The 14,921-nt window shown below is 43.5% G+C and overlaps 1 protein-coding gene across 2 annotated transcripts in view; it reads left to right on the top strand.

Annotated features, from left to right (window-relative positions):
- pard6a (par-6 family cell polarity regulator alpha) overlaps nucleotides 1–14,921 on the top strand; it is a 40,376-nt gene that overhangs the window by 15,687 nt on the left and 9,768 nt on the right. The window contains exons 3-4 of one of the 2 annotated variants that reach the window (XM_080437976.1): nucleotides 13,815–14,098; nucleotides 14,547–14,672. In XM_080437976.1, the coding sequence (XP_080294102.1) occupies nucleotides 13,815–14,098; nucleotides 14,547–14,672 (410 nt within the window). Of the gene's footprint in view, nucleotides 1–13,811; nucleotides 14,099–14,546; nucleotides 14,673–14,921 lie in introns of both variants that reach the window. The other variant, XM_080437975.1, reaches the window with a different exon arrangement.

Raw genomic sequence — 14,921 nt, 5'->3', positions numbered from 1 at the left:
GAAATATATTCTTATGCTACTGCAGCTGTCAGTAGTGCAGCGTGCCCCTCCCACCCATCCTATCTTTTGTCTCTGGCTGCTTGGATGGATGGATGGATGGATGGATGGATGGACGGACAGACAGACAGACAGACAGACAGACACATGTCTGTACTGCAGGATGAGAGGATGAAATCAAATATTAATAGACCAAGTACAAAGACAGAAGAACAGATGGACAAAGAAATGTGTTGCTTTTGTTATCAACTCATGAATCAAACATATGATGTTGAATATTGTAATAATTTGTGTTAGCTTAGCATGCCAAAACGATTTAGAGCTGCACAAGTTAAATGGGGTTCAACTATTATTTTGTGTGAGCACACACTCGGTATCAATGACACATACTGCTATGCTCTTCTATGCAGAGACAAATCAGAACTGCTGTGATTGGCTTTCACGTTTATCCTGAACAGATAGTATGTTTCTATATTTGAGAGCTCTGTGAACATGTGCGGTGCAGATGGGCTTGTTTGGGCATGGTGAGCAGTGAGCTATCTACCTATTTATCACACACACACACACACACACACACACACACACACACACACACACACACACACACACACACACACACACACACACACACACACGGTTTACACACAGTTTAAAATACATTTGTCAGTGTATGTTTCATTTAACCTATGTTAGATTTTGCTCCCATTTACACTCTAAGTGTCATTTAATTTGGATGTTTGGGGAATGATACTTTGATTTGTCTTGGTTGTAACCATGAAGCTCAAGGCTCAGATTGATGCATCTGAAGCCAGAGCATTCCACCTGTCCAGTGTGCCAAGGCAAATAAATCTGTAGCACCTTGTCTGAAAGTAGATCAAAGATTATTTGTGTGCGTGCGTGCGTGCGTACGTGCGTGCGTGCAAGCGTGCGTGCGTGCGTGTGGAGAGAGCGAGAAAGAGAGAGACTGGCTCCACTTGACTCAAGAAACAGGTATGCGTCGAAGTATGCACCTCATCACCGTAACAATAGGAAGCAGTCAGTCAGTCAGTCAGTCGAGAGAGATGGGAGGGGGCACAGAGAGACAGAGGTGCAGAGAGATACTGTACATGTATGACTCAAGAGACCAAAGAACAAAGACAGAGAGTAGGTGTGAAGATCTTGTCCTTGTCAGTTATCTTATCACTATGGAATATTTTGACCATGAAACATCTTGAGAAAACCAACCAAGCGCTCACACACTCAAACGCACACAAACACGTGTGCGCGCCACACACACGTATAGTACAGGTATAAGCTGATAAAGAAACAGTTAAGCTAGCAGTTCTCTACTCTGAATGCTGAAAATATAATTAGAACATTTCGTCAAACAGTGTGACTGCTCAAGTTTACTACAGAATTTGATGCAGTACAAAAAGGGAACTGCAAAGCGAGCACGCAAGCTTTGCTTTGCATCTTTAGCTCAGTATTCAGTCTCACTAAGCTTATTGATCATAAATAATACATTTCACTTAATAATGTGTAATTCAATCATATTGTTTTCTCTACTGTTGGATTTATTAACCACTTTTCAATAGTTGCACCCCAGACATTGTATTTAATCCATTGTCTACTGCAAGACTAGAGTTAAATTAACCATCCAGATTGTACTATTCCCTTTACAGTTGTTGGAGTAGTTATACCTCCACCCTGATAACAGATACTGTAAACACTTATGAAATGAGAACAGGATAGTCTTGTCATTCTGTCTATGTAAGTGTGGCTGCACTCTAGCTGGATGCGATGCAGTTACCCCTCATCTTTCAACAAGCAGCTATTTATGCGCCATCTCGTTAGTAGAAGACAGAGAGGGTGTTGGATGTGGAGCAATGATGTGTCATTGGGGTCATGAAGCAGGTGCCTCCTCCTATCACAGATGTCTGTGTTAAATCGGGCTCTCTACACCTGCTGAAATTCGATAAATTGCCCTCTCAGGACACTCTTCAGTTCAAACCTATCCTGAGCAACGTTGCATAACCCCACAGATCTATATTTAGTCCACAACACCTCACAGTCCACAACGTCACAGTCTCTCTGCAACTGGTTAACGGGACAGGTGTCCCTGCTGACACTAGACAGACGACCTGGCAACAATCACAGGGTAAAGGGGGCGGCTGACCCTGCAGGCTTGAAACTGATGTAGCACAAATGCACCCAGAGGGAGAGAGGGAGAGAGAGAGAGAGAGAGAGAGAGAGAGAGAGAGAGAGGTGGTATGAACTACATTAATTATCCCAGGAGGGAGTTATTGAGGGGTCAAATTAACATATTGTCTCTGCTACAGTAGTTGCTGCCGTCAAACATAAAAAAGAAGGTGAAAATAGCAGATCTACAAGCTCACAATATGTCATGATGCAACATGTTTTTATTTTTTTATACGACTTATGTGTATAAGAACAAGGCGGAGCAGCTTGTAGATATTAAACTGTAATTAGACAGAGTGACACCTAACCAGATGACAGACAGAGAGGAGAAATTATACTCTCTGGAGGTTTTGAAGCGGGGTTCACACTAGTCACAGGAAGTTTGTGGCTGCCAAGAATGAACTGCTCAAGGAACTCGGGAGTGAACTTGGACTCCTTGAGGGACTTAGAATGCATTTAATCACCATGTACAGTAAATGTAAATGTACATGGATTTCTCTTGGAGATACAGCACTTGCTGCATTAGGCAGACAATTTGTATATTTAGAGTACTCGTACCATAACATATGTCATTGGATTTCTTACTTTGCATATCCCCTCAAACAGTATAGTGTACGTGCAAACATTTCCTTGTTCTCAGTAAAAAGGGGTGGAGATATAGGCTTAGAACACAAATCCAAACTTTAGAGAAGGCGCTGGAGAGATCTATAGAAATAGAGTCAGCACATTGCAGTGTAGTTCCTAAAACACAGTTCTTTATTTCAGTTTCGGTGTCCAATGTCCATGACGTTCTTCAGAACAAAGGTCTTTAAAAGCATGACATAATCCTTGACATACATTCTCAGAGTGACCCCTGTCCATATTGCTGAATTTATGCTTTGTCATACGACGATATCATGCGCCTAAAATAGCAGGTGTACAAGCTCACAACGCATCGCGATGCTATGTGGAATGATGAAGTAAAAATCAGGCTCATCTCTCCTGTCAGGTTCCATTGTATACTTACACAAACATATGGCCGCACCTCACATCCCAGATGGTGGGCATAGCAGGGTATGGTTACATGCATGCACGCACGCATGCATGCACACACACACACACGCACGCGCACACGCACACGCACACGTCACACATACATGTCACTCATACACATCAGTAGATTTGGGACAAATACATTATACATACGATACACACATAAACATACACTTACAATACACACATAAAAACCTACAGTATGCACAAACGTAAAGAGAGAGACAGGGCGCTTGCATTTATTACTGTACGAGTCTACTTGTTCATCAAGTGAATCAGATCTTTCAGCCATCCTTCACCTTGCTAGTCAACCATTCACCTAACATAAACAGCAAGACAAGGACCTCCTTTGTTTTATTTTTTAAAGATATTTTTGGGGCTTTTATGCCTTTATTTTGACAGGACAGTAGGCTGACAGGAAATGGGGAGAGAGATGGGGGGGGAGACATACAGCAAAGGTCGTCGGGAACGGGCCAGCGGACGCCGAGGACCTCTTTTGTTAATTGTAGTACAGTATGTCAACTAGCCGAAATAGCCAATCTACAGGCTCACAGCATGTTGAAATGCGAGACATAGTGAGCTTGTACAGTAGATCTGCTATTTTATTTTTTTTGGAAAATTGTGAACAAATCTCTAGAATATATTTTTATTAAGCTTTTGAATTTTAAAGCTTTGGACATGTTAATGTGGGTTAATGTGGTTAGTAGCCATTGGGGCAATGAGTCAGTGATTCCATCAGTTCCCTGTGCTCTGTAATAATAAACCAATGTGACAAATTACCTTAGTATCATTAACCAGAGTTCCACAATTCAGTAATTATTATACTGCACACTGTATCATATTACACAGACAGACAGCCAGCGATTCAGTCAAAAAGCCAGTCAGCCAACAGTTACAGTCATACCACCAAGTTCATTATATAGCCATTATGTCTAATATTGTCTATTATGAGCCCTTCAAACAAATAATCAGAAGTCTAGTGAACTCTACACCAATGTTGCATTATGACATCTAGCCATCTGATACTTTATTTACCCATCTACTGTGGGGGGTTCTATCATTGTGTATAGAAATATCACCCAGGTTTGTTGATATTATAAATATACATTATGAAGTTGTTTGTTACCATACTGTGAAAGTACACAACAGCATGGAATGTACCGTATGATATTATTACACACATTCACTATGAAATGAAACCTCTTTCATTGTACACTTAAAAATATACACTGGATGGTTGCCTCCTCTTGGAGAAACACGCCGTTGGGTCAGAGTCTCTCATCTGCAGTACATTGTGAAGTAAAGTGTTATTTAACGGGAAAGGCTAAAACAGAATTATTATGTTCATAGTTTCTAGTAAAGTACATTTTATACCATACACCGAATAACAATACCACTAAAGCCCTATTTACTTGCCTGGTTGACCGTAGTCCCTCAGGGGTCTGTACTAAGCCAGAGGTTTTTTATTTATGGTTTTCAGCTTCACCCAGCTGAGTGCTGCCCACAGAGGAGCGCGGAGGGGGGAGCAGTTAGGGGTTAAGTGTCTTTCTGAGGGACTCTTCCGACACATTGCCGAGGCCTGGAATAGAACCTGGGACCCTTGGCTTCCCAGGCGGGCTCTTGTGGTTCTTGTGGTTAATTACCTTTACATTCTCCCTTACGTAACGTTCTCTTTAATCTTTGGATTTTGTATTTTTTCTTTAAAATGATGAAAGATTAAAGAAGAAAAAAAGAAGACCGAGAGATAGAGAGGATTAACCTTAACCACATGAACCTTACGTCCCTTTTCTGCGCATGTCATAAGAAGCCAACGTTCTGCAAAAAAGCAGATCTACAAGCTCACAATGCGCCACAACAACACGGGTTGTAAACTTGCCGATCGCCTATTCCGGCAAAGAGATTTGGTGTAGAGGAAAAAAAGGAGGGGACCAAATACGGAACCCTGGGGCCCCGGTCAATGAAGTATATAGGGTTTAAGTGGTTGAATTACAGTACGCAGGGGAGAGAAGCCACATGTTTCCATTCCAGTATAGAATTGTTGAGCACTCACATTATAAATAAAATACTAAAATTGCATTTTAATGAACCAGTGCAACTATTGCAGTGGAAATATCCAAACAAGGGCCAGCCCTAATGCTGTGGGAATTAACCACAACTTTAGCCAAAAATAGCAGATCTACAGGCTCACGACGCGTTGTAGATCGGCTATTTTTGGAGAGATTTGTTGTAGACAGAAAAAAGTGGTCTAAGTACAGAGACAACTCAGGTCCAAGACCAATTTACTAATTCTAGACGAGAGGGTTTAAGTGGTTAAAACATGTGCATTTGGCTGTGGAAGGGTTTATCTCTTCAAGTGTTCACAGAGGGGAGGTTGATACACTGTTATGTGTCTCTTTGTACAGTGAGTTTATTCGTGTGTGTGTGTGTGTGGGTGTGTGTGAGCGTGTGTGTGCGTGTGTGCGCGTGCGTGTGTAAAGGGTTTAGCAGTGTCTATACCTCCAGGCTGCAGTCTGATTCTTCCTTCTGTTGTTCTGTCTGTCTGCCCAGTCAGGAAACACACACACACACACACACACACACACACACACACACACACACACACACACACACACACACACACACACACACACACACACACACACACACACACACACACACACACACACACACACACACACACACACACACACACACACACACACACACACACACACAAAGCACATGCATATGGTTGTACAGTTACAAGGGCCTAGACTAGAGAGAGGGTACGTGGTGTAATCTCTGTGTGTGTGTGTGTGTGAGTGTGTGTGTGTGTGTGTGTTTAGCGTAGTTTTCTCTCACCATTAACGCTGATGTCAAGGGATCAATACTGCTGCTCAGAACAGACATAACCCACGCAAGCGCGCGCTTGAGCACACACACACACACACACACACACACACACACACACACACACACACACACCCCAGAGAGTAGAGATGAAGGAAGGAGGAGGGGCTGTGATGAGAGGAAGTAACAAAGAAGGGTAGAGACTGAAGGAGAGGAGAGCAGAGGAGAGGAGAGGAGGAGACAGACTGATGGAGACATATCAAAGGAATGTTGTGGGAGGAATGTAGCAGGTCAGGTATTTATCTCCAGCAGAGAGAGGCTGTCTTGGGTTGGGTTCTGTTGTCGTTGTCGTATGGGTATGGCTAACAACAGGCGTAATACTAGAATCATTTAGTTTATGCAGTCAGTCATACAGATAGACTGGGTTGGGTTATGCTATATTTTTTCAAAAAAAGAAGACACCTCAAGTTCACACCGTGTTGCATCGGCGATGCATTGTGAACTTGTGGATCTGCTATGTTCGGCATGTGACACCGTCGTAAGACGACTTATAAATCAGGCTTTAGCCTGCTGTGTAGCATGACCTCAAATAATCAATATCAACTGACTGACAGATTGACAGTTTGTTATACACTGTAGAAGAAAAAAACACACTGATTTATTTTTGGGGAGCATTGTAAAAAGTGATCTAGTATTACTGTCTAAAATGAGAAATGGGTAATATGTTGCATCACAGTTATATTTTAGGGAGTAATGGACACGGCAGAAACCAGGAAGTGTCTTTTCCATTCAAACATACTCACCTGTCCTCTTGAACAGGAAGAACCGAGAATAAAGTCTCATCATTGGCTGTCATCATATTATTCTGTCTAACAATTGCTATCATATATCAAATAGAGAAAGTAATCAATAGAATGATCGCTAAAAAGATAATCAATAGTTGCAGTCCTATCTCTTATTTCCCCATTGACCTTGCCTTCATTAACCTGTGACCTCCTCTCTTCTCTCATAATTTGTACTGTCTCCTGTCCTTCCCAATCCTTTAACCCCCCCAACACACACGCACGCACGCACGCACACTGCCCTCTGTGACTTACTTCCCCTCCTGTCTGAGTCAGCAGTTGGTATGTTCTAACCTCCCCCCTGTCTGCGTCAGCAGTTGGTATGCTCCAGCTGTGTTTAATAAGCTTCCCTCAGTGGGGGACTAAAAGTCATAATGTGGGTGCAAGCTGGGGGACACACACACAACTCTGTACACAGTAGGCAAGGAAAGCAGATAGACAGACAGACAGACAGACAGACAGACAGACAGGCGGAGAGACAAGCAGGCAGGCAGAGAGACAGACAGACAGGCAGAGAGACAAGCAGGCAGGCAGAGAGACAGGCAGGCAGAGAGACAAGCAGGCAGGCAGAGAGACAGACAGACAGGCAGAGAGACAGGCAGGCTGGCAGGTAGCCCCTTTCGGGACCCTGTTTACCTTTTTTGTATTTGGGAAGGCGGTATCCAGGGTCCCTTGTTGGTTAGAACACGCTCTCTCGTACCGGCGGCTACCACTGTCTGGTCTCGGGCGTACAGCTCGTCGCTTAGAAGTTGCAGAGATTTCTCAAAGGTACCAACAAGAGCAATACTAACACGCGAGAAAGCGGCATCAAAAAGCGGGGATCGGCGATGCCGTTTAACATTTTTAATAATTTAGTAAACCTTAAGCTCCTTTCTCACACTCTGCTCCTGCAGCTCCACTTCCCATGTCCCGCCTCCCCGCGTTGTGATTGTCATGCAAGCGTGTAGGAGCTCGCCAATCAGAGGCAGTAACGTAGGACGCGCAGCTTGTCAGTCACCGCGGGGAGGCGGAACATGGGCAGTGGAGCAGAGTGTGAGAAATGAGCTTAAGGTTTACTAAATTATTAAAAATGTTAAACGGCATCGCCGATCCCCACTTTTTGATGCCGCTTTCTCGCGTGTTAGTATTGCTCTTGTTGGTACCTTTGAGAAATCTCTGCAACTTCTAAGCGACGAGCTGTACGCCCGAGACCAGACAGTGGTAGCCGCCGGTACGAGAGAGCGTGTTCTAACCAACAAGGGACCCTGGATACCGCCTTCCCAAATACAAAAAAGGTAAACAGGGTCCCGAAAGGGGCTAGCCGGCAGGCAGAGAGACGGACAGGCAGACAGACAGGCAAGCAGCCAGAGACAGAGAAACATCAGTCAGATAGATGGGTTGTACAGCAGAATGGACATCATAGACCAAGATCATATGCAAATGTACAAACGCTGATGTTCTATTTTTTGCTCTTTTTTGCACTCTCTCTCTTTCTTTTTTTGATATTTTTTACGGTTTTATTATTATTATTATTATTACCTATGCTGCTGTTTTACTCTTGTACACAAATGTAACAATGAAGCCCAACCTTGAACCTTGAATAGAGGTTCTGCTACCTGTGTGGTGTGGTGGAGCATATAGAATGTGGATAGTAGCCTTTTGCAGGATGTATGACCCCAGTATTCAGGGGATGGCTGTTTGACCTTTAGGAGCCATGTGTGCGTGTAGTACATGTACGTGCCTGCATATGCATGTGATCTACACTGGCACTTACACAGGAACACACACTGTTTAACCCTTTGACCCAGATCAGATTTAGCCTTTTGCCAAATACAGCCAGAGATCAGGATCAAATCTGGATTAAAATAACCCCTTGCATCGCACTCCCATCATCACAGTCTATTTTCATTACTGCACTGCTCAGCTGTGTTTTCTGTGTACCCTGAAAGCCCTCACTGATTCAGTGTCTGTGTTAGATGTTCCCCATTCACCTATCTGCTTTTACTAGAAAGGAAAAACATCCAAAGCACAATAGACCAGCCACTACGGTCTTTATCACCATTGTTGTATTTACAATGGTCTCCTAGCAACTAGCGGCTTATCGTATGCAAGTCTGGAGTTAAACGTGTTTGTGTGTGTGTGTGTGTGTGCGTGTGTGTGTGTGTGTGTGTGTGTGTGTGTGTGTGTGCGTGTGTGCGAGCGCGTGTGGACAGACAGATGACACTTTATTAATCCCCAGGGGGGATGTGTGTGTGTGCGCACGAGTGTGTGCGTGTTTGCGTGGTGGGGGTTGGAGTTTGTGTTGTCTGGATCTCTATGATAATAAGAGGATCAGACTGTACAAGTCCTTCTGCACTGATATTGCCCCCGCGTGTGTGTGTGTGTGTGTGTGTGTGTGTGTGTGTGTGTGTGTGTGTGTGTGTGTGTGTGTGTGTGTGTGTGTGTGTGTGTGTGTGTGTGTGTGTGTGTGTATGCCTTCTGAATAAAAGATGTGAAATCACACAGAAGCAAGTCTCTCTAGACTCTGTTTGGCTAGTCTAGTATTATATAACTTCCTGGTTGGTGAAGTGTAGCCAATACACACTGTGCATTGATAATGTTATTGCCTAACATAAGCTGTCAGTACGTTTCCTCCTCCTGGTTTGTTTGTGTCATTACAACAACAACTAGCTCACTTCATCCTCCCAAGCCATTAACCACAAATAGCCGCTCTACAAGCTCAAGCTGTGAGCTTGTAGATGTTCCCCTCAATGCTCCCCTCAGAATATGGATGCTGAGGTTCAAGTGGTTAATGTCCTAACCCCCCTTCACCCCATGGATTCCTCTGATTGGAGCGTTTTGAACATCACCTCCTCCAATAGGCTCTATTCACAGCAGCCATATTATGAAGACATTCACAGGTGTTACCAATGATACTAATGAAGGCTCTGTTCCATTCTGGTCAAACAGAGTCAGGGTGCTGATATTGTGTATGTTGGCCCACTGGAAACACTCTGTTACAGTTGGGGTCCAGGGACCCTCATGGGCTTCCAAATGACCCCTTACAGGTGTGTAACTCTGAGAGTGTACAAATGGAACCAAACGGACCCGTAAGGGTCCGTTTGGTTCCATTTGTACACTCTCAGAGTTATGGGGGTCGTGGAAACCACTGTGCTAGACTAAATGGAACAGAGCCTTCATTAGTATCATTGGTAACACCTGGGAAGGAAGTGATAATATGGCTGCTGTGCATAGAGCCTATTTGTGATTGTCTTTCAGAGAAGGTCGCAGCGACGACAAACATGTGAGATTCAAAGGAACATAATAGCAGGGGGGGACTCCAAATTCACTGAGCAGGTGGAAGATTTCTATCATATCATGGGGTTTAGGCTAAATCCCACAGCGACCAATGACCGATCATCTCTCTCTTCTGTTCTGCTGTCTGTCTTATTGATTTTCCACCTCTCTTCTTTGTAGCATCTAATCAAAAATGACATATAAACCGTCTGATCTAAACCCATATATAGTATGATATATCTGAGTGAATCTGTAAATATCTCTTGCTGTTGTTCACTGCAATGCACCAACCTCACCAAGTCAAATTCCTTATTATGTGAAAACATATTTGGTGAATAAAATAATTCTGATTCTGGGAAAGAAAGACCTAAATGGTGGTGAGATCCAAGATGTTGTGTCATCTCACCTACAGAACAACTCCAGAGAGAGAGAGAGAGAGAGACACTGATCTCAAGATCATTCTTTAGTCTAGTACAGTATAACAATTATGGGATTATACAGTAGATGGGAGATTTAGCGTAATCTGTCGGTGTGTCTAATCTGTTTGATTATCTCAACCCTGAATGCTGATCCTCCACATCTGGACACACAGACAGAGATCTTAAAACAATGGAGTCTAGACCATGTCTTTTCTTAACCACTTTCAACCTGGCTTCTCTATATTGTGGGTCATTATAGGCTAAATCTTTCAAATGTGTTCAAACATTTCTGGAAATTTCCAATCGGCTATTTGTCATGTGACGAAGTCGGAATGAGGGTATAAGTGGTTAAACCCATTAGGGGAGGCATTTTACTTTTTCCATCCACATTTCAGGCTTATTTCCAGCGACAGCCTGAGGCAGTGGTAGTATTTGAAGGGAGAGGAAGGGTTAAACACACACACACACACACATCAATAGTTGCAGTCCTATCTCTTATTTCCCCATTGACCTGTGACCTCTCTGATTATGTCTGTTAGTGCTCTGCTTCAATTGGTGTGTTATGTAATAAATTCTGTCCTCCTGACTTGACTATAAATGAAGCTGTTCTAAAAGGTGTGTGTACTGTTAGGTTGCTAACATTTTCAGGCAATGGATATTGCCATTGGTTTTTTTTCCCTCCAACGATTATGACCAACTCCATTTTCTTCATAACCCCTGTATCACTGCCATAACCATCACCCTACTTTGTTGACCGGGGTCCCCCAGGGGTCTATACTTCTCCCCCTCCTCTTTTCCCTCTACACCAAATGTCTTTGCAGAGAATATTTTGGCCAGAATAGGGACACTAGCTTTCATGTGGTTAACCATATGAAACCCCCAATACTTGTTACATTTGACCTTTGGCTCTGTACTTGGTCTGCTCTTTTTCCCTCAACCCCAAATCTCTTCTGCAACGCATTGGGAGCTTGTAGATCGGCTATGTTCGGCAAATGTTACCCCCAGAATAGGGACACTAGGTTCCATGTGGTTAATTGCCTGGACAGAGCACCGTTACACCTCCCCCTTCATTTTTTTATTATGCTTTTCTCCCTACATCAGTTATGCCAAGGTCGACTACTTCATCGGTTTTATTGCTCCTGGTACAGTCTTGCACTCCTCTAAGGCTCCTCTAAGGTTTTTGGTCATGGATTAGGTTGAATTAATAGGATTAGAGTAATCTGATTAAATCCATTCCAGTGGAAGAACACTTTCTTTCTTTGAATGTTTTACTGCATAGTTTGTGACTTGCTCTGATGATAACAGGGGTTCTGATGATGGTTATTGTAACTGCCCTGCATAATGCTATTCATAAATTATCCTCATCACTGAACATTTGAGTACATCACTAGTAGTCTATAACAAGAGCTAGCGTAAATGCTAGTTTTGACTCAGTAGGAACGTGCTAGTGACGTCGTGTTCAGTTTTGCCAACAGTATAACGACAAGTGCTAACAAGAGCTTTTTTTCTATTCCTTTAAAAGTAATGGTTTTGGACATACAAGGTTTCTGCCCGACAATGACGATATCCCCCGAGTCTATAATACATCATAGCCTGTCCTACCTTGCAGTATCGGCCCTATATTTGTCTGCCCTATATTTTCCTACTTACTTGCCGTTTTTTATTGGCTTAATAAAAATGATTCATGAGCATGTTCTTTAATGGAGGGTAGGTAATCTACTGTATTATGTACTGTCTGCCTGTGCTGATCACATTCTATTATCTGACTCGCTTCATATTGTCAGACGCATTGGCCTTTTGTTTGATGTTGGAGGTGCTTCTGTGGCCTGCTGGCAGTGTGCACCAGAAATGTGTCGCTGTTTGAGAGTTTAGCTTTGGACACACGCACAGACACAGGCACACACAGACCGACCAACCCTCTTATAGACGGCTGCTAGACCAATTCTCAAATCCATGAGGATATTGCAAGTGGGTCCCCAAATAATTAGCAAAACACTAAGATGTTAACGATAATGTAACATTAATATTTTCAAAACATTGTGTTAAAACAAGTTGACAAGTGAGTGATTGTGATACTGCTAAATAGGAACTTAGTTAGTATACTCTGTTCCACAGAAAATAAATAAAGTATACATTATACGGTATCTACATTATGTATACATTTGTAGATGTAGACCTTTATTTTTCACAAACTGTTTTACACCTGTAAACCTGTAAAAGTTATTCTCCACTGATCCAAGCCGGAACACCATCGATTGATGGATCATAACATGCTCCGAAAATGCAAGCGGCCCACCCATCTGACCACTTCACAACCACTTTAAGTGGTCAGATGGGTGGGCTGCGAACGCTAGATTTTCAAGTGGGACCTAATCCAGAAAAGGTTTAGAACTGTTGGGCTAGACTCCTGCAGAGATAGGCTGTAAAAGCAAACACACACACACACACACACACACACACACACACACGCACACACACGCGCACACACACACGCACACACACACACACACACACACACACACACACACACACACACACACACACACACACACACACACACACACACACACACACACACACACACACACACACACACACACACACACACACACACACACACACACACAGAGACCGTTGAGGTAATGGATACGTTAATGGAATTAGATCCATTTGTGGACTGAAACGTCTTCATTTCCGCCACAACTGAAGTGAAGAACAACAACACTGTGAAGTGATGTAATGATGTTTGTACCTGACTAGGCTATATGGATAAACTTGTGGACTGGATATCATCCATAAACCTAAGACATTCTCACACACACAATTTCCTTATGTTTGTGGGTTGGACCAAAAATAGTAAACAAAACAACCAAAACACATTTAAATCAAATGCCCAGTGAGCTCCTCTATCTGTATCTATACTTCAATCTGCCTCTAGCTCTTTCTCCATCGTTCTCTTTCTCCCACATCTCGCTGAGGATGGAAGCCATCTCAGTCAGAACATCCTGAGATTGCGATGGCAATCTTTCACTCTGGCTGGCTGTCAATTTAACCACAATAATCCATACTTGGAGTAAAAATAATACAAATTGCAGATCTACACGCTCAAAACACGTTGCAATGCAACGCGTTGTGAGCTATGTAACATTTTAGATCGGCTATTGGCTATTTGTCGTGCAACAAAGTATACTGTATAGTGCATGAAAATGATGCTCAACTTCTCTCTCTCTCTCTCTCTCTCTCTCTCTCTCTGTTCCAGAAGACGATCCTGTAGTCTTCACCAACTCCCTCCAGCGGCGTAAAAAGGGGTTGGGCTTGACAGGACTACGCCCAACCGGCTCCAGCTCCACCCACCAAAAGAACAAGCCAGGCCTTCTGATTGGCTTACCGCAGGACTTCCGACAGATCTCCTCCATCATTGACGTGGACATTTTGCCGGAGACGCACCGCCGCGTACGGCTCCACAAACACGGTACCCATAAACCCTTGGGGTTCTACATCCGCGACGGAGTGAGCGTACGGGTGACATCGCACGGGGTAGAGAAGGTAAGACAACACAGAGAAGGTCACTCACTGGTGATGGTGGAATATTTCTTGATGGTCGATTTCCTGAATACAAAATTTGATTAAAGTCTTTCCCTTTGGATTTGCAACCAGTGGGGATTCTGGGCTCCGAGCCCGAATCCATCTAGAGCAGATTCTTTCAACACATGCATATTATTAAGATTAGTAATGATGATGAAACTCAGAGACCACTCGGATGGTTCATTCCTTCCGCCTGCTCTCCTGTCTGTCTTCGTCTCTTGTTTCTCATCTCCACCGCTCCATCCTTTTATATTAAATGTAAGCTTCTGTAATATCAAACGACAATGCTTGATGTTTTAAGACCCGTTTCAGTCAAATGTGCCACATCACTGTCATCTCCTCTCTCATGTAGAGTACTCTCTACTCCTTTCCTATGATCTTATGTGCTCTCCTCTCCTTACCTCTCCAGGTCCCTGGGGTGTTTATATCCCGGCTGGTGCGTGGGGGGCTGGCAGAAAGCACAGGGCTGTTGGGTGTCAATGACGAGATCCTAGAGGTCAATGGCATCGACGTGGCGGGAAAATCTCTGGATCAGGTGATTACTGAGCAACAGGACAGGAAACTAGTTCAAAATAAACAACACACTCGGGCTAATTAATCGCCGCCAGGAGATTCATGCATTCGGCCGTGTGTGTGTGTGTGTGTGTGTGTGTGTGTGTGTGTGTGTGTGTGTGTGTGTGTGTGTGTGTGTGTGTGTGTGTGTGTGTGTGTGTGTGTGTGTGTGTGTGTGTGTGTGTGTGTGTGTGTGTGTGTGTGTGTGTGTGTGTGTGTGTGTGTGTGTGTG

The sequence above is a fragment of the Gymnoscopelus braueri genome (genome assembly GCF_963280865.1).
Source record: "Gymnoscopelus braueri genome assembly, chromosome: 9".
NCBI classification, from domain to species: domain Eukaryota; kingdom Metazoa; phylum Chordata; class Actinopteri; order Myctophiformes; family Myctophidae; genus Gymnoscopelus; species Gymnoscopelus braueri.
Note: the sequence above shows the minus strand (reverse complement) of the source record. Positions and strands in the feature narration are given on the sequence as shown.